This window comes from Cyprinodon tularosa, unplaced genomic scaffold (assembly GCF_016077235.1).
Source record: "Cyprinodon tularosa strain WSP-4 unplaced genomic scaffold, ASM1607723v1 ctg188, whole genome shotgun sequence".
In the NCBI taxonomy this organism is placed as follows: domain Eukaryota; kingdom Metazoa; phylum Chordata; class Actinopteri; order Cyprinodontiformes; family Cyprinodontidae; genus Cyprinodon; species Cyprinodon tularosa.
The window spans coordinates 1,224,536-1,245,879 of NW_024038663.1; the positions used below are offsets into that span (position 1 = coordinate 1,224,536).

The following is a 21,344-nucleotide window of genomic DNA, read 5'->3' on the forward strand; positions in this document are numbered from 1 at the left end:
TACTATATTTTTAGGCAATTGGTACCTTGTTATATTGTAGGTGACAGAAAATCTTTCAAAGGCAAATATACAGGTATGTCGAGCTGTCAGGAATGTCACTGTTCCATTTAGTTACTCAACAGATTTGTGTCATTCCCCTCTCACCAATCCGCAATTTTATGTTATTCCTTTATTTAACCAGGAAAAGTCCCATTGAGATTAACAATCTCTTTTTCAAGGGAGTCCTGGCCAAGACAGCGGCAAAAGATTACTTTACAAATTACATTACAGTTTACAATTACATCTATCTATAATTAGAAATTCATAAAAACAGTTACAAACCATAGATCTCATTTCCGAAAATTTGAGCAATCGTTTAAAATGTCCGATTGGAATCAAATCCTTCAACTTTCAGTCTTTCTGAAGATTGTTCCATGCTGTGGGGGCAGAGTACTGAAAAGCTGTCCTTCCAGCTTCAGTGCGGACACTAAGTACAGACAGAAGCAAAGACTCTTGAGAACGTACAGTAGAGAATACAGTCCAGCCGCTCTTGGTTGAAGGTACTCACAGAGGTACAGTATGAGGGGAGCAAACGCAGAATACCCTTATAAATCATCATATACCAGTGAGTGAGTCTACGAGTCTCTAATGCTGGCCAGCCGAAGCGTATGCAAAGTTCACAGTGGTGTGTGCGAGGCTTACAATTTGTGATAAATCGTAGGGAGGCATGGTAAACTGAGTCTAAAATTTTTAGAACTTGATCTGGGGCATTGATATAGATTGGGTCAGCATAGTCCAGAACGGGTAAAAACATTGCAGCTACCAGTCTCTTCTTCGAATTAAAAGAGAAACAAAGCCTATTCCTAAAGAAGAAGCCAATTTTCAGTCTGAGTTTCTTAATCAATTGTTCAACATGAGGTTTAAAATTTAGACTTTCATCAATTAAAATTCCTAAATATTTAAAAGATTGAACCCTTTCTATCTCTGACCCATCCAAGGTGATAAGAGGATAGCTATTTTGCAATTTTGAAAATAACATCATTTTAGTTTTATTTGAATTTAAAGAAAGATCTAGTTTTAAAAGCCTGTACTGAACCAAATTAAAAGCAATTTGTAAAGTAGAGACACTCACACTAGCGTTTTTTCCAAAACTGTAAAAAACCATGTCATCAGCATAAAAATGGTAGTTAGTGTCTATAAGATCCTGGCCAACATTGTTCACATGGATAGTAAATAGTAGAGGCCCCAAAACGGAGCCTTGGGCCACTCCTTTAGTTAGTGACAATGTACTACAACAAATTTTATCTGATTTGACACATTGGGATCGATCAGTCAGATAATTACTGAACCATCCAACAGCTTGTTTAGAGAGTCCAATATTGGTCAATCTCTCTTCAAGTAAATTGTGGTTGACAGTGTTGAACGCTTTTGATAAATTAATGAAGAGTGCAGCACAATGCTGTTTATTGTCAAGAGCTGGCAAGATATCGTTCATCACTTTCAAAGTCGCTGTGATAGTACTATGACCTTTTCTAAAACCTGACTGAAATTTACACAACAGATTATTAGAGTACAGATATTCTTTCAACTGTTCATTGATTAAAGATTCTAAAATCTTTGATAGCTATTTAAGATTGCTGGAATGCCACCTTTGAATAGTGGAGTGACAAAAGTAGACTTCCAAATTTTGGGAATTTGCATGGTGCTCAGACTTAAGTTAAAAATGTAAGTCAAGGGTTGAGCTATGTAATCTGCTGATATTTTTAAAAAGTAGGAATCAATTAGGTCAGGTCCTTGAGATTTTCGAGCATCTAATGATTTCGATGCATTATAGACTTGACACAACATAAAAGGCTGAAAACTGAATTTTGACACATCAGAAACTGGTGCAGGTGTTGTTGCAAGCATGGTTGACATGTTAGAGGGTTTGGAGGATATAAAGTATTGATTAAAACAATTTAAAATTTCGACTTTATCATAGATATTTGTTGAGTTATGAACAACAAAATTTGGCAAAGTCTGTGAGTTATTTTCAACAGTCAAAGTTTTAATTGTTTTCCAAAATCTTTTAGGGTCATTGAGACTTTCAGTTGTGGTTGATAAGTAGAATTTGGACTTTGATTTTTTTGTTTGAGAGGTACTTTTATTTCTCAATTTTCTGAAAATATCCCAGTCGCGTTTAAGATAGGTTTTCCTTGCCTTTGTCCATGCTAAGTTTCTCTCATGTAAAGCATTAGCCAATTCTGGTGTGAACCAAGGGTTATCTCTTCCTTTAATTCTGATTTTTTTAAAGGGGGCATGCTTATTAACAACAGCCATAAAACAACAACAACATCAGGAATTAGGTCAATTCTCTCCCATTGACACTTACAAAGGTCATGGTAGAAGGCTTGTTCATTGAAATGTTTCAAATTTCTTTTTATCATAATACATGGTTTCTTCTTGTCCATTTTGTTGTTTCTAACACTGGCTACAAGACAGTGATCACTGAGATCATTGCAAAAAACCCCAGTTGAGGAATATTTTTGTGGGGCATTTGTTAATATCAAGTCTATTATCAGTGTGGACTTTGAGGGATACTTGTTGTTTGGGCGAGTAGGGGACTCAATTAATTGTGTTAGGTTGAAATGATCACACAGGGATTTAAAATCTTCTGAATTTCTGAACAATAATAATAAGAGGAGAATTCCACAGAAATGCGGTATGAGTGAAATGAACTTGCTTTCAAATTTGTAGAATTTAACCGTTAATTATCCAATTTTATGGTTTCCAGACCTATTTGGCTGCATAGATGGCCCCCACATTTCTATCGCAGCGCCCTTTAAATAGGTTTATGTGAACAGGAAGTATTCTCGTGGAAATTTTTTATTATTTATTTGACAGGGATACTGCACAAGAAATGTGCTGCACAAACCAGATTTAGTTACAGGGTAATTCTTATCCATTGTCCCTGGGCAAAGGCAAGAAGCAGCAGGATTACAACAAACAAAATATACATAATTCTAGAATAAAAAAAATTACTACAACCAACAAGAAACACGTAACAGAACTTTAATTTAATATACAGGTGCTGGTCATAAAATTAGAATATCATGAAAAAGTAGATTGATTTCAGTAATTCCATTTAAAAAGTGAAACTTGTATATTATATTCATACATTACATACAAACTCATATATTTCAGATGTTTATTTTGTTTAATTTTGATGATTACAAATGACAACAAATGAAAATCTCAAATTCATTATATCAGAAAATTAGAATATTGTGAAAAGGTTCAAAATTGATGGCCCCTGGTGCCACACTCTAATCAGCTAATTAACTCAAACCACCTGCAAAAGCCTTTAAATGGTCTTTCAGTCTAGTTCTATAGGCTACACAATCATGGGGAAGACTGCTGACTTGACAGTTGTCCAAAAGACGACCATCGACACCTTGCACAAGGAGGGCAAGACACAAAAGGTCATCGCTAAAGAGGCTGGCTGTTCACAGAGCTCAGTGTCCAAGCACATTAATAGAGAGGCGAAGGGAAGGAAAAGATGTGGTCGAAAAAAGTGTACAAGCAAGAGAGATAACCGCACCCTGGAGAGGATTGTGAAACAAAACCCATTCAAAAATGTGGGGGAGATTCACAAAGAGTGGACTGCAGCTGGAGGGAGTGCTTCAAGAACCACCACACACAGACGTATGAAAGACATGGGTTTCTGCTGTCGCATTCCTTGTGTCAAGCCACTCTTGAACCACAGACAGCGTCAGAAGCGTCTTGCCTGGGCTAAAGAGAAACAGGACTGGACTGCTGGTGAGTGGTCCAAAGTCATGTTCTCTGATGAAAGTAAATTTTGCATTTCCTTTGGAAATCAAGGTCCCAGAGTCTGGAGGAAAAGAACAGAGGCACTTCATCCATGTTGCTTGAAGTCCAGTGTAAAGTTTCCACAGTCAGTGATGGTTTGGGGTGCCATGTCATCTGCTGGTGTTGGTCCATTGTGTTTTCTGAGGTCCAGGGTCAACGCAGCCACATACCAGGAAGTTTTAGAGCACTTCATGCTTCCTGCAGCTGACCAACTTTTTGGAGATGCAGATTTCATTTTCCAACAGGACTTGGCACCTGCACACAGTGCCAAAGCTACCAGTACCTGGTTGAAGGACCATGGTATCCCTGTTCTTAATTGGCCAGCAAACTCTCCTGACCTTAACCCCATAGAAAATCTATGGGGTATTGTGAAGAAGAAGATGCAATACACCAGACCCAACAATTCAGAAGAGCTAAAAGCCACTATTAGAGCAACCTGGGCTATCATAACACCTGAGCAGTGCCACAGACTGATCGACTCCATGCCACGCCGCATTGCTGCAGTAATACAGGCCAAAGGAGGCCCAACTAAATACTGAGTGCTGTAGATGCTCATACTTTTCATGTTCATACTTTTCAGTTGGCCAACATTTCTATAAATCCTTTGTTTTTATTGGTCTTCAGTAATATTCTAATTTTCTGATATGATGAATTTGAGATTTTCATTTGTTGTCATTTGTAATCATCAAAATTAAACAAAATAAACATCTGAAATATATGAGTTTGTATGTAATGTATGAATATAATATACAAGTTTCACTCTTTAAATGGAATTACTGAAATCAATCTACTTTTTCATGATATTCTAATTTTATGACCAGCACCTGTATACTCCCCAAGACAAGATTGGTAATGTGAATATTACTGAGAAAACCCCTGTTTTCAGTTACTGAATTCACCTAAGGGTAATGTCTGAATACTAAATGTTTTTCCCAAAATATCATCAATATCCTATGTGCAATTGCAAAATTAAAGCTTCTTAAAACCTTTAAAAGTTGTTACTTTAATCTATGTTTCTGTGAATATTGCTATGGAACCCCCTGTTTCCAGTTACTTATTTCACTTCAGGATAAAGAAAGAAAACATTTAGATGCTTCTCACCGGGTCTGATGTGTCCCTTCAATATTGCTAAGAAGCTCCCCTTTTCCACTTATTGGTTTCACTTCAGGGTGATAGTAGAACACCCCTAAATACTTTCCACCAAAGGTCATCAAAGTCTGATGTGGAATTTCAAAATTAAAACCTCTAAAAAATCTCTTGGTACAGTCAACTAAATGAAGTTGCTTTTGACATTGCTGAGGAAACTCCCTGTTTCCAGTTCATAATTTCACTTCATGGGATAGTAGAACATATGGAGTTATTTTTGTGTTTTTATTAAATTCAAGAAAAAAAGCAATCTGAAAGGGGTAAATAATTTTGAAGATAAAATCAATATATTGGAGAGAACACATTTTGACACTGATAGCAAAAACTGAAAAGATTTGAGAAAAAATACTCATATACGTTATAGAATAAATAAAAACATAAATTGACATTTGGAAAATGATTTACAAGTGGAAAAAACCTCCCTCAAAAATATATTTTTATTCTCAAATATAGATGTATTTTCTGCTATCAGAGTGAAAATATTTTCTCTTTAAAATATAAATTTCTCTGAAACATTTTCTTCTTCTCATTCTTAAAACCTAAGTATTTTCTCTCAGGATTTCTGTCTCGGTGTGAAAATGTGTCATGGACAGGCCTGTGTTTCTATTGGCCAGTCTTAACTTCAGTTAGAGCTGAAAGGTGATGGTTGGTGTGTTGGACTCTGGAAGCTGCGTCCTCAGATTCATCGATCAATTACATCATGGTCTGTTCAGATTGGAGGATTCCTACTTATGCAGCCAAGAAATGCATCTTTCTTTTTGCTCGTTTTGCCAGACATTGTCTGTTGTATCCTCCGTAGCCTTGGCTGTCCCGTGATTCTTTGGGAGTGCGAGCAAGCTGGCTGTTCCGTGCTCAGAGGAAAAAGGGAAATGGTGCTGAACAGTGGTGAATATTTTAAGTGCAGTTTAATATAATAAAGTATGTCAATAGTTCAGTCTGAAATTAATGAAGTTGGTTGTTTTAAAAGGTTTTTTAATAAGATTTATGACTGTGCCTGCTTTGTGTTTCAGTGGTCACAGTTGCTAGGTGACAGAGTGGATCTGTATGAATCCATAGCCAAACTCTTCTGGCCTCCTGATTTTCATGGCCCCCGAAGGTCCTTGCAGGATGCAGCCTCTGAAACCTGGACTACCTGGACTGAGTCCTCTGAGGACCCTGAAAATAAGGGATCCGGAGGAGTTTGGCTATAGATTCAAACAGGTCTAGCCTTATCCGGCTGTCACTGCCCCTTACTCAGCATACGCTCTGCTGTCTAGAAACAGTGACAGCTGACACACAAATGAGGCAAAGAATACCCTAGATGAACTTTTAACTAATGTTCTGTATGCTAATCACATTGTTGCAGTACCATGGTCCCAAATATCAGATGGTAGTCCTCAAACTGCACAGATGCTTAAATCTGGGCTTAAATGTCATCCAAACCCATTTGCACAGGGACAGATAAAACCTTTCAATAAACCAAACATTACACATCACATCTTACTGAAAAAAACATTTAACTATTTTCATTAATTTCAGATGGAGCTATTAACATTCTTGTATTATATTAAACTCAGGAGGATTGTCAACCAGTTTGATTGTGCACTTCAAACTCGGCAACACCCTGAGACAAAAACTGGTTCATCCCAAAGATAACACACCCAGAGACAAGGCTGACAACATGATTCACACCATTCATTGTAGTGAAGAGTGCACAGACTTATACATTGGAGAGACAAAGCAATCACTACACAGGCACATGGCTCAAAACAGGAAGGCCAACTCCTCAGGACAGTTCTCAGCTGATCGCCTACACCTGAAGGCTAAAGGGCACTCATTTGAGGACAACAACTTCCATATTCTGGCTAAGGAAGAAAGATGGTTTGAGAGAGGGATTGAGGAAGCCATCTTTGTTAACCTGGAAAAACTATCTCTCAACAGAAGAGGTGATCTTAGACATAAACTTTTACCTACTTACCAAGCATTTTTAGGAACAATACCCAGAAGATTTTACCTCCCACATGCCCTCACATGACTCATAGTTCAATGAGGCATGTGAGTGAAACCACTCTGATGAGGGAGTTAATGACCCATCAGAACCCCCTAATGACCATTAACACCCCGCAGGGACCTCCTTGGCCAATCCAGTAGGGGGAATCAGAACAATCTTTTGTTCCCCCTAATTCTTTGTTTCACCTACAGTATATTAATCTCAGTGCTCCCCACCACTAGTTAGAACTGAAAAAGCCCCTTGGATGAAAGGCGAAACTTCTTCTACAAAACTTCACAGCTCCAGTTGCCTAAACTGCACTTTTCAAGCTTGACTATGACCTGGATGACCAAGATTCTTTACAGATACATTATATTATATTGCACTTACAATATTCACCACTTTTCAGCTCCATTTCCCTTTTTCGTCTGAGCACGGGGCAGTCAGCTTGCTTGGACTCACTATGAATCATGGGATGCCCAAGGCTATGGAGGATACACTGGACCTGTCCTTCAAAACGGGCAAAAAGAAGGCTGCATTTGTCAGCTGCATATGGAGGAGTCTTAAATCCGAACAGGCCACGGTTCCATGCTATGACGTTATCGGCCGAAAAATGCAGTCTTCAAAGGATACAGTCGCCGGATCGGAACACACCAAGAATATTCCGCTTTATAATACCCAAAATAAACATTGAAAGTGTTTTTAGGTGAGAATGTTGCTTCGTTAAGCTCAAATATCTGTCTAGTTGGTAACAATTCCACAAACCTTTTAAAAAAGACATCCAATGCCTTCTGATACCAGAGAACTGACTACTTTTTTCCTGAGAACTGATGATGTCCTAAAATGTACAACTTACCCCTAAACCTGAGCATCAGCATATGAATCAAAAGTACAATGCTGAAGAAAAAAACACAGGAAGGTGATCCATACCTCGATTGAAGTCTTGATCTTCTGATAAAAGAAGAAAGCAGAGTGAACAAATGTGAGAGCAGAACAAACACCAGAGGCTGCAGTCACACACTGTGCCTTATGCATAAACTTATGAAAGGATTTAAAGGAAATGTTTACCCTAGGTGCACCTGTGTCCAAGGAAAAATGCATTAATATTCGGTAATGATCCAGATATGTGTACTGTAAGTTGTACCTGTAGGTGTAAGGCACAATATGGGGCAAAATTTCCAGCTTAGCAGAGGTCTGCGCTCCCAGAATGCTTTTCTAGTTGAATTTATCATAAGCGGTCATTAAGATTATTAATTCCAATTGGTAAGAAATACACACCTTAAAGCGCTTACTTCCTTCCATTGCCATGTTGAATTGTTTAATCTGCATTCCATCGATGAGGGCTTCTTATATGTTTGCCTTCACGCTTAACTCAGGTTTAACTTGATTCAGAGTTGAGGAACTTTTAAGCATTTGTGGCATGGCACAGATATGACAGATTTAAGTAGCTCTAGAGTATCTGCTTTCTACTCATTCACTCTTCTTTGTAAGCTGGGCCTCTGGCCTTATTGAACAGGCAGCATCATATCACGTAACCATGCAGGAACTGAGTGAGCAACTGTGGTGATCCACACTTACCTTTCCAAGGTGCAGCATTTGTTGGGACACCTAATTTGCATTGTTTGAAGAGGTGGGATAATACCTTTGGCAATATAGTGTATGTATGTATGTATGTATGTATGTATAGTGTATGTAAAACACGCAATAAGCACAAATCTACCTATCCTAATGGTTGCTAAGATATTGGAGTGCTAATACTGTATTGAACTGAAACAGTAGCTTCAAAATGACATTGCAGAAATTAATATGATGTAACTAATGTATTTTTGGTATAATCATAAACAATGCTGAAAGAATCAAGTGTATGAAAAGATTATCAACAAATTTTACCTAACATAAATAAAAGAATTTCTATTTATAACATAAAGAATATCTGTAGATTAATTCAGTCAAAAATAATTCACAACATCAAACTCACTATGGATATTTTGCTATAAAGTGTTAATCGTCTCCCCCTTATGGTCAGTCAGAAATCTGCAGATCTACTTATTTTTATTCAAAAGGTTCACACATCAAATAACATTCAATAACATAACATTAACATTAAAGATTGTTATTCAGAATATTTGGAAACAGTAGTTTGAAATTTATGATTTCATAAAAGCAATTTAAACCAACATGAATTTATGTAAAAGAGCTGCTGCCCTTTAAACCTAATTACTGTTTGCTCCTTTTTTACACTGGGTGTGTAGGATGGAGCGTTACCACAGGTCATTCATCCCCGCTGTCAGACTTAACAATACCACAGTGACATAACTTTTTGTAATAACTATTGTGCAATACCCCTGTACAATAAGAGCATTTACCTAATTTACCAAACCACAGGCATATACAAGAAACCTTAATTCTCTTTTATTAGATGATAGATAGATAGATAGACATTTTAACCTGTATTGTACACTTCTTTGATGCACCCTATTTCAGACCTCCAGTTGTTTATTTGAGTTGATGTCACAAGTGAATTTCTCTGTTGTGAGATTAAGTCTTATCTTGTCTTAGACTTGGCAGCATCAGTTGACATTCAGTATTCACATGAACTGACAAAGAGGTGTAAACATTGCTATAGAGGAATTTTGGTCCACATCTTTTTGTGATATTGTTTTGGTTCATGTTTAAATGTAATTGTTTCCCAGGTTCTAAAGAGGCAGCAAAACCAAAACCAACACATTAAATGCAGCTTTTTGGGATTTTTTTATTTTTTTAAAGCTGTGTAAGTTTTACCACTATATATACCAGGATGCACACTATTCATGTTCTATTTTTGTTTTTTAAAAGTCCACATAATAGCCTATTTCAGCCCAAAGTCTTGGGTTCCATTGAGATGCTGCTGTAAAAATGTAAGACAGACTTTTACATTCTTTTAGCACATATTTTAAGCTCTATACTTTTTTTTTTATATGGTGCCCAATTTTTGCTCAGGATACTTTTTTAATCATGAAAACTGATATTACTAGGTTGTATTGAAGTATGTTATTGAATCTATTAGTAAAACCATATAACTAATACAATACTATCAAACAGGTAAGTGTGACAGAACATCCTTTAATATCAGCTCTTCCTTAAACAAAAAGAGAAACAGATGAAACTAAGACTTTGTTCAAATAAATTTTATTAACTACGTGTATTATACTGCCTAATTTCTCAGAGTATTAAATATTACATGAGAAAAATAAGGGTTACATTACTTCAACAGCATTTAAAACTACCACAGATGAAAATGTTTGAACAATATCAGTAAACCTTTGATTTGGAAAATTCACTGTGTGGAAAATGATCGGAGGGTAAATACTATAACATGCTAAATGTGGGTTAAGAAACATAAGAGCAAAGGGACTTAGAAAGTAACACAGCAAGGTTTTCTTTTCACAGTGTGTATTTATATTTTGTAACCACAGCACTAATTTATAAAATACAGTCCACAAAAAACAAAAACGGGAAAGCGGATTCTTGGGGGAATATACCAAAGACTAATACATACTGAGAACACAAACATACATTTATTTCACAGTAAATAATAACAAAATCTGTATACAGGAATAACATTTAATTTGGATTTATAAAATTCTTTTAAACATTAATTACAAATTGTGTCTCTTCTACATTACAGATATAAACTATAAATTGAGCTGCATGTTTATTTTCTGCAACCTGTGATCTAAATCTATGAGTGACTTCCCAGAATCTCATCCAGGTTTATATCTTTCATCCAGTCATCATTCCCAGAGCCTGACTTAAGCAGAGAGTCAATGAAGTCTGAGTCAGCATTGATCCCTGGGACTGTGTTGTCCCCTTCGGGGAGGAAATCAAAGGTCAGACGGTTGGACCGGTTGTTCTGGTAGCTGCTTGAGCTCGGACTGGCATCTGGAAAACTAGCTGCTGGTACCCTTTGCTCTGGAGAGGCCTGGCTCAGGTTCCCCAGTGGGGACGAACATCCCATCATGGCCTGAGTTGGTCTGGCTTGACTTGTGTCTCCTATGGGTGGGTTCAGAGGGAGCATCCCGACGTCTGGTGCTACTTGGTTGGGTGGTCCGACGTGTCTCTGCTGGTATGGTTGGTTCGGCAGGTCTTGCACACCCTGCGACTGTAGCGGGTGGGGTGGACGCCGAACACCCAGTCCAGTTGTCACATGCTTGTTAGCTGACCCCCAGCCCAGGCTGACATTTGTCATTGAGCCTGCACGATTCTGTACTGGCATCCCAGAGGAATGTAAGTCAGCTGTTGCTCTCTGGTGTTGCACACCTGCTAAATTGTTTATCCCAAAGGATTTCCCTTGTGTGTTTGGTCCCATGAACCTAGGTTTACTTTGATTCAGTCCAATCTGATTGTGACTGTTTTGCTGCTGGAATTGGCTGATACAAGAACTTGTATGGCAGTCTGGCCGTACAGCGAATCTGCGATCTGATGGCAAAGGGCTCATCTTTGAGTTAGGCCTGCTGGAGAGTTGGCAGGATATGGGTTGCAAGTTGTTGTCAGGGCCATTGCTGGGTGATTGCGCAGGATTTTGACCTAAAGAGACATTACAAAAAGGTCCATTTAATATTACCTCCCAGGAATTTAGCTACTGCTATATTGCATGAAATCTTAACAAGTTCAGTACCTGAAAAGATGTTTCCTTGCTGAATCCCCACCAAGCTTCTTGATTGCTTATAATCTGGTGGTGGTCTTGTGAGATGTCGACTAAACTGATCATGTGAATTGTCTTTGTCCTGAAAAGGAGAGAAAAAGGCATATATGATAGATGTTTAACCAATGTTGAGCAATTCTCTAAGCTCTACGTGCAACTTACTGTGTTGCTGATGGGATGGTTAGCCTGTCTTTGAATGGACTGGGCTCTGGCTGGGCCTTTCTGCTGGTTGCTAGGCGCTGATGGCTGTGGTTGGGATTGGGAAGATAGGACTGCTAAGCTTCCACTAGTGGGCGGCCTCGGACCAGAAGGAACAGCCTTTTTAGAAGAAAGACAAAATGGTTCAGGAATGTCATTATTACAGAATTACAATATATTAGAATATCATAGTAAGTTTATGGTTATTTTCTTTGCTGTTGTTTTGTTTTCTGTTTAATTTCCCTCACTTCTAATGCAGTTGAGAAAGAAAACTTCTAGCAATTACTGTATATCTTCTGTGTTGTTTTTTATTTTTCTGTTTTCTTTTTGTTTTTTCTTATTTTTTTGTTCTCTCCTATCTCTTTCACTCTCCCCTTAATTATTATCCCCTCTCCCTTTCTCACCTCCCTTTCTGTCTCTGTGCCCATTGCATATGGTTTTATTCCCAAAATCATGTTTTAAAAAGTTTCATAAATAATTCACAAGCAGAACCTTATAGCAACAGTCATAACAGTCAGCTTCTGAAAGAAAAATCTGTTGGCCTATTAACTAGCTCAGGGACATCGATTCCCAGGGCTATATTGGCAAAACTCTAAACCAACTTTTAATATAGAAATGCCAGCCTGCACTGGACAGAATATTAACACAATAGTTGGGGCCCCTTTTGCAAGAATTGCTTCATTCATGCAATGTAACATGGAAGTGATCAGCCAATGTATCTGCTTAGAACGGATGGAGGCTAAGATGTTTTATTCATGGCCTTCTTAGACTTTATTGTCACTTTGTACACACAGGGGTGTAAAAAAAGAAATATTGTTCAGTTACAGTTCTCACCAGTATTGTTGCCAATGGTGTCTCACATCTTACTTTTGATAATATTCCATATGTGAAAAGAGTTAGGTAAGTTTTTGGACCACTCAGCCACATTGATGGTCATCCCCACGATCGACTGTCATTAAAATAGGTTTTGGTATTTTTGGCAAAATGGGGAGCGGTCAGGTCCAACTGGAAATTTACATCAGCTCCTCCATGAAGCCTGTGAGTTAAGGAAGTATTAAATTCTCTGACATCCAGAAAGCAGGCTGGGGTGGCTTTGAGTTAGACAAGCACCAACAGATGACATGAAACTCCAAATATTACCAGACTGAGATTTTGAAGCTCTCTGCTTTTCTGCCAGAATCTGGAACCTTGACTCTAAATAAAACACCTAAAATACTTTGATTTGACTGAAGCCTTAGAGCCAGTGAGTGAGTCAAATTCTTTCCTCCTTATCTCCTGATACAGCATTTCTGATGTCTGAGGTTCATTAGTGGCGTAACACAACAAACAGAGCAGCTGTAGCCCATGTGATGAACATGTCTGGCTATGGTGGTTCTTGAACCATTGACTCCATCTACGGTCCATATCTCGTGAAACTCGTCCAGAGGTGGATGATCCTTCTACAGAAAGTAAAAATCCTGTATTGAGATCACTTCCAACCATTCGCATTTCCAGCTCCAGAAGACAAACTAATCACCTAAGGGTCTAATCACCTGCTTAAGTGAACAGGATGAAGGAAAAGAATGGCAGGCTCTTCAGCTGGACCTAGATTATCCACCTCTGAACTCGCCTAAACACTAAATAGATTTTGTGTACCTTTTTCTATGACATGTTTTTCCTTCCACCACACCATCCCTTATTATGCGTGAATAGTGCACTGACAGCCAACTTCTTCAGCCTTTTGTATCGTACTGTACATTTTAGGCAGTCAAGTACTGCTGGTCAAATGTCAAGGCAGCAGTCTTCCTGGTGATAGTTTAGGCCAGGGGTCTTCAACGTTTTCCAGGCCAAGGACCCCCAAACTGATGACAAGATGGAGCGGGGACCCCCTAATTATATATATTGTATGAAACTGTGTTATATCAACCTGGTCTTATAGTCACTCTATTACAGATGGAGTAATGTAAGGAAAGTTATTTCTCCCTGGGATTATTAAAGTATTTCTGATTCTGATTCCTGGTTGATGGGACAGGTGTTGTGAATGAAACGCTGCCCAGCTTGAAAGAGTTCCTGTGTGTTGCTGAATGTGTGCATTGATGACTGAAAGACATCTTCTGCCTCCATTTATCTGTTTACTACAGTGTGAATTCATGTTAATGTGGATTTAAAGACATTTCAATTCAGGAGGGAATATATATAAAAAAAAAATTAATCAACCAAAAGTTTCGCGACCCCCATGCAGTACCTCCGCGGACCCCCTAGGGGTCACGGACCCCCTGTTGAAGACCTATGGTTTAGGCCATAAAATACTACAACAAACTTCCATCTATTAAAAAATAAACTTTTTAATTGGTCTAATGTAATTCTTAAATTTCCAAAGAAACAACATTTGGGGGATGTAAATTTAAGAGTAATCACTAAAATAAACATGATTAACACCTGAACACTTTTCCCTCTTATTTTTTCCAATGACGTGAAATGTTTTAATTAAATAAATAGAACAAATTACAAAACTGCTAAAAATGTAAGTCTAAGTAAGTTACCATTTTCCCTCACTTGCATACGTGCTGATGAAGGTTCTCAGTCATCCGGGTCATAGTCATTCCGTAAAAATTCAACAAATATCCACTGGACTTGGTTTTCAAGATTTGAAGACGTTTCGCCACCTCTACAGGAAGCTTTCTCAATTCAAATGTCTGGATCCGCAGTGAGTTTGAGTCTTATATGGACAAGGCCTTGTATTGCTTGGAAACATGCAATGGTAACCGATGAATGGGTCGTTTAGTTCCATCGTTAGCCTATAATATCTGAACCTGTCTATGATTTCTAGGGGTCGGTCGTTAAAGGGGGGATTGCCATTAAGGGGGGGATTGTCTCCTGTAGTACCTGAAACCTGTCTCTGATTGTTGCATACTTGCATACTTACAAATGGAGTACCCCCCCCCCGTCCCTCAGTGAGGTCTAGAAGCACAGGATCTATATCCAGTCTCACAGTGTTTTTCATGAATTTCTTGTAGAAACACTTTTGTTATTTTTCTAAATATTTAGGCAAGTTGCCGTTTCTTGTTATTACACTGACATTAATTTTTGCCATCAAAATATACATATTTTTTTTATGTTACCAACCTAAAAAGGTCCTGGATTCCAATAATACTATTGGCTTGAAATTTGCATTTTCAAAGTATTTTACTGAGTGCCCTATAAAGGGTTAAATTAAGTGCATATTTTCTTGAATTGAGCAGGTAAATGAGACACTTTGCCAAAGAAATAAGACAATTTACATTTAAAATAAGAATAAAGTAACTGCAGTCTCTTAATTCAAGTGCATAATACATCATTATCTCATTTTAAGGGTAAATATACTCATTCCAGATCATCCTATTTTCCTGCTCAAATTAGGGGTAAAGCATTGAATGTAGAATCCAAATCAAGGCAAGATCATATATTTACCACTAGAGGGCGAAATCCTACAAGCTTATAAATTTCTGTGAGACTATTCACTCTCCAGAATGTGGTCAAGGCTACTAACACAGATGAGAAAGGGAGACTTAGAAAGAGAGAGACTTTTTTTTGGAGGAGGGGGATGAGCAAGAGAGAGAGAGAGACAACGTCCTCCTGAAGGCCTGCCTCTCCCTTGATAATTGTGTCTAAAGAGAGTGGAAAGAATCCCTGAGACAGCAGGAAATGTGTGCCGATGGGAAGTTAAGCGCCAGTGCCATGACCACCTCCATTTAATAAGCTTTCCTTTACTGATCACTGCATGCGTTTGGCAGGGAGACATTCCATCCTCAGCAAATCCATTTGGCTCGTGACGCTGATTAAAATATTGTAGCCTGCCACACTCGCATTTAATTGAGCCATCCATAACTCTTCCTTGTGTGTTTCTACAGATAAGCTTTCTGCATCTGCAGTGTTTCCTATCTTATATTTCCTCTCACTTTATACTTCCATGAGCCCTTCTTTTAAGGCATCTGTATTTTCAGGATACATGACGTAGACCAAGTGTAGGGCTTGCAATGTGAGTGCACCCTCACATTGCTGGTGAAGGAGGTTAATGTGCAATAAATCCAAGTCAACACACATTCTGAGTAAATGTCAGTCATTGTGTTGACTTAAAATGTTTCCCAGGGTGAAATGGATTAGAAATCCAACAGCGCGTTTGGGAAAAAGCTATTAGAGGACATTTTTAGCAGAAACTATATAACCACAGGGCGGTGATTTTGTGATCCCAAAAGAAAAGAAAAATATTGTTTATGTATTTACACTGCATGAGTGCATTTGAGCAAGTCTAAATGAAGGGCCTAAAACTGTTAGAAGTAACGACTCTGATTAAAAAATGAAGCAGGGGGGGACATCATGGGTTACAAAGTATTTCACATTTTCTCCTCTGAATTAGCCTACTTTTACCACACAGTAAATCAAGGCTGGCAATGATGTTGAGTGAAACATTAAAACAGATCCCTCCTATCCACTCATTGTGTTTAACCTCTTCCCAATAAGTGGTTGTGGATGAGCGGTTGACCATCACAGACAAGCTGGAAAGTGGTCGTTTCACCTTCGTTGGAAACAAATACCTAAAGAAGTGTTGTTTTTAGCTCAACTGAGTAATCCTTTAATCCTGATGTGTCATAAAGCTGTTTTCCGTGCCCCCCCCCCTTCCCATTTTTATTCTTCTCAAGCTTGTTTTAAATGAATACCACATGTGGCTCAGGCTTAGGAGGGAGGGAGCCGAGTGATTTAGCCTCTCATCCTGCGGCTGCGCAGGCAGCTGACAGCGATCCAGGCCCAGTCCTCGCCTGCTCTCACACTGCACTTCCTCCAGTCTGGTCCCAGGATGCTGTCCCTAGGGAGGGCTTCGGCATCTGGACTTGGCCGCAGCTTCGTTTCCCAGAAAACAAGCACTCCCTTCACAGTGCTGCCAGAGTGACCTGCAGGCTCAACCCGGTGGGCCCTACTTTTAGTCTTACTGAAGGATGTGGTGGTACAAAATGTTACAGCAAGTAATCCTTCAGAAACAACAACAAAAAAACAGATAAGGGTAATCAAGATCAACAGAAAAGAAGTATAAAAGTAAACCGCATCTAGATTCAGAGTATACTTTATTATTGGTAATACTGGTGTAGAGGAATACAGATTTTTATACACCTGTTTCTTTTTCTGTGGCATTACTTTGCAGTAGTTCTCAAGGACTGGGCTTCATTTCCCACACTTCCCAGCCTCCTTTCTGTGCTATGCAGCAAGTTTTCAAAGGCTCTTCTGTCAAACTGTGTTTGACAACTTTCAAATAGTCCTAAACCTTTCAGTAATTGTTCATATACTGTAGAGAGGATTTGGCAAGAAGGCCTACCTATTTTTTTTTAACCAATTTCCTTCTATACGGATCAGCACACTTTGCTTTAATGTATTGTTGTCTTGTCCTCCCCTGCTGACAATGGATTGAAGCAATGGTCTATGTCCCCTATATCCCCAGTGAAACAAGTAGTCATGAATTCTTTCCATTTACAAAACAAAACAGTTTTACCGTAATATGTCCTGATTACCTGTCATTTACTGAAAGTCTTGGTTTCTGCTAGCTAATCAGTTCTAGACATGTCAAAGCAGATAGTTTACCTTATACTTTGATTCTTATATTTCAGATCTGATCCTGAGCTATCTCTATAGTTATGCTGCTATAGGCTTAGACTTCTGGAGGACATAGGGACCCCTTTGTCATCATTCTGCTTCATTCAATCTCTATTCTTCCACTCTGCAGAACCTGTTAGTTCAATATCTAACATTATGCTCTCTCTGCTTTTTCTGACAGTAGCTTTGCCTCATCTGTTCCTGTATGGCTGTGACAACATCCTGGGGAGATACACTATATTGCCAAAAGTATTTGCTCACCCATCCAAATTATTGGAATCAGGTGTTCCAATCACTTCCATGGCCACAGGTGTATAAATTCAAGCACCTAGGCATGCAGACTGTTTTTACAAACATTTGTGAAAGAATGGGTCGCTCTCAGGAGCTCAGTGAATTCCAGCGTGGAACTGTGATAGGATGCCACCTGTGCAACAAATCCAGTCGTGAAATTTCCTCGCTCCTAAATATTCCACAGTCAACTGTCAGCTGTATTATAAGAAAATGGAAGTGTTTGGGAACGACAGCAACTCAGCCACGAAGTGGTAGGCCACGTAAACTGACGGAGCGGGGTCAGCGGATGCTGACGCGCATAGTGCGAAGAGGTCGCCAACTTTCTGCAGAGTCAATCACTACAGACCTCCAAACTTCATGTGGCCTTCAGATTAGCTCAAGAACAGTGCGCAGAGAGCTTCATGGAATGGGTTTCCATGGTCGAGCAGCTGCATCCAAGCCATACATCACCAAGTGCAATGCAAAGCGTCGGATTAGGTGGTGTAAAGCACGCCGCCACTGGACTCTAGAGCAGTGGAGACGCGTTCTCTGGAGTGACGAATCGCGCTTCTCCATCTGGCAATCTGATGGACGGGTCTGGGTTTGGCGGTTGCCAGGAGAACGGTACTTGTCTGACTGCATTGTGCCAAGTGTAAAGTTTGGTGGAGGGGGGATTATGGTGTGGGGTTGTTTTTCAGGAGCTGGGCTTGGCCCCTTAGTTCCAGTGAAAGGAACTCTGAATGCTTCAGCATACCAAGACATTTTGGACAATTCCATGCTCCCAACTTTGTGGGAACAGTTTGGAGCTGGCCCCTTCCTCTTCCAACATGACTGTGCACCAGTGCACAAAGCAAGGTCCATAAAGACATGGATGACAGAGTCTGGTGTGGATGAACTTGACTGGCCTGCACAGAGTCCTGACCTCAACCCGATAGAACACCTTTGGGATGAATTAGAGCGGAGACTGAGAGCCAGGCCTTCTCGTCCAACATCAGTGTGCGACCTCACAAATGCGCTTCTGGAAGAATGGTCAAAAATTCCCATAAACACACTCCTAAACCTTGTGGACAGCCTTCCCAGAAGAGTTGAAGCTGTTCTAGCTGCAAAGGGTGGACCGACGTCATATTGAACCCTATGGATTAGGAACGGGATGTCACTTAAGCTCATATGTGAGTCAAGGCAGGTGAGCAAATACTTTTGGCAATATAGTGTATATCAGCTGTGCTGCTTCCATCAACACCCTTGTTTATAGATGTTCAAGATCGTCCTGTTTTTTAGTGTAGACCTGATTCTCTGACTGCGATTGGTTGGATGCGCACTCTTTATCCTCTGACATGGGAGTTGGCTCGGAGCTCGTCTGCCTCCTCTGGTTCTGTCTACTTGAACCCCAGTCGGCCTCAGCAGATGGTCTCTCACACTGAGCCTGGTTCTGGTGGAGGTTTCTTCCTGTTAAAAGGGAGTTTTTCCTCTCCACTGTCGCTACAAGCATGCTTAGAGTGAAGGATTGCCATCGAGTCAATGAGTCAATGCGATCAACTAGTTTTCTTTGCATAGAAAACTTTGAATCAATTTGACTGGATGATCTGGTGTACTGTAAAGTGCGTTTAGGTGACGTGTTGTGAATAAACTGAATTGAATTTAATCTGATTTCACACTCATAACTCACTCGTAGTCTGTTTCACCTTGTAACAAAATCCACACCAAACAGTGTTCATTTTTGCCTGGTTGACTTGGTAGTGCTTAATGTGGTGCATCCAATGTCTGGCAAAACAGCAGTTTCTTAAATACAATAATGATTAAATAATAATAGTAACTTTAGAAAAAAAGTTTTATTTCTTTAATAATTAAATATAATTACATCAATGGTCATTTCTTTTCTATAATCTTTTAAGGATCGGATTTTGTTGCCAGCTGTCAGTCCTCTTCCTGGGTGTGCGGTACTGAACCTGAAAATCTGGCCAAGATAAATTTGTGATTGTCTTAACTCGTCTTTTTGTGAAAATAGCCATCTAGCTCTGATGGAAGCAGCAATATCCTTATAGTTTTAACCAAATGAATGGTCCTTTTTCAAGTTATAAAAGATTACACTTTCCCTTAAAGGAACCACACAGCAGTTCTTTTAAAACTATTTTTGCACACCCATACAAAATGAGGAACAACATACAAGTAAATTTTTCCTTTTTTTGTATTTCACATTCTATTTTATTTTGTGTTAACAGTTATGTTATTTCCTGATTTTGTTATTCATAAATTGTTACAGTATAATACTTAGTTAAAACTTTGAGTTTTAGTTTGTGGGGAGGGTTGGTTGCTGGTCATGCAAATATTCACATATAGTGTATCTGTAAACTTAAATCTCATGTTAAAATATGCATGTCAATTAATAAAAAAAGACAGAAAACGATATCCTGATTTTTTTTATTTTACACATCATTGCCAGGGTTCCCAATTGTTGTGAAAAGTACTTTGAATCTCTTCCTATTTTCAATCAAGGTTCTCCAATCTAGGTTGATGAAATTGAATTGTTAAGAAACAGCATCAACTTAAAGGTAGAACATATATTAGAAGTGTCTATGACAATTTGAAGAACCTGTACCTGTTTTTATAGCTTTAAATTGTAAATATTTAGCTAAACTTTAATATACAAGCACAGCATCAATGAAATGCTTAAATCCAAATGACTTTTTTTTAAGTGTGGGTTAATAAACATTAAGTAATGTTCAAAGACTCAAGAAAGGATCCTACAAAATACTATAAACCTCATTGTCTTATCAACCTTGATGTGTGTTATCCACCTCAACAAATCATGGTGAGCTATTCAGCTGCCTACAGACTCCAGGCCAACAGGGGGTGGCTTAAAGGAATAGTACACCCAAAACATGATTAGCCTTCATTTTCTACTCACCCCCATGCTGAACAACACTCTGGAGTACTTTTTTGATATCTCAAATGCATCTGGAGATCTGGGAGGCTTCTTGCTGTCTGCTGACATTCAAATAATGGAGGTGCCCAGCGCCCGAGACAGAAAGGTCCATAAAAGTCCACAAAAAACGTTTCTATATTCCTCCATACTGCTCGTCCAATGTATTCCAAGTGTCCTGAGTGGGTAGCATCCAGAATTTACTGGAAACGAAGTCATTTAGAATGTTTTTAGAGCATAAACAGTAGTGTATAGGATTTCCTGAAAGCGCGCACATGCGCGTTCACGATGCTACGGAAGCCGGCAGACCAAACCAGATGAAAGTGCGCATTCAGCGTCTGCTCTGCCAATAATGCAAGCGTAGAAGAAGAAATGTGCTGTTTACCTTTGCAAAGAAAGAAACAACGAAAGAAAAATGTCTGAGGACTTCAGTGTTGAGGAAGAGCATGAGTTCTTTGCCGAGCTGATTGCGCTGGTTTGGTCTGCCGGCTTCCGTAGCGTCGTGAACGCGCATGTGCGCGCTTTCAGGAAATCCTATACACTACTGTTTATGCTCTAAAAACATTCTAAATGACTTCGTTTCGAGTAAATTCTGGATGCTACCCACTCAGGACACTTGGAATACATTGGACGAGCAGTATGGAGGAATATTGACACGTTTTTTGTGGACTTTTATGGACCTTTCTGTCTCGGGCACCATAGACCTCCATTATTTGAATGTCAGCAGA

At 39.1% G+C, this 21,344-nt stretch overlaps 1 protein-coding gene across 1 annotated transcript in view; it reads right to left on the reverse strand.

Moving 5' to 3' along the window:
* Positions 1-10,094: 10,094 nt before the first annotated feature.
* The window catches only part of zmp:0000001236 (mastermind-like protein 2), a 67,259-nt gene continuing 56,009 nt past the window's right edge, over positions 10,095-21,344 (reverse strand). The window contains exons 3-5 of the mRNA XM_038282847.1: positions 11,790-11,945; positions 11,601-11,709; positions 10,095-11,509 (exon numbers count right to left, since the gene is read on the reverse strand). Of these exons, the coding sequence (XP_038138775.1) occupies positions 10,665-11,509; positions 11,601-11,709; positions 11,790-11,945 (1,110 nt within the window). The 3' untranslated portion in view covers positions 10,095-10,664. The remainder of the gene's footprint in view (positions 11,510-11,600; positions 11,710-11,789; positions 11,946-21,344) is intronic.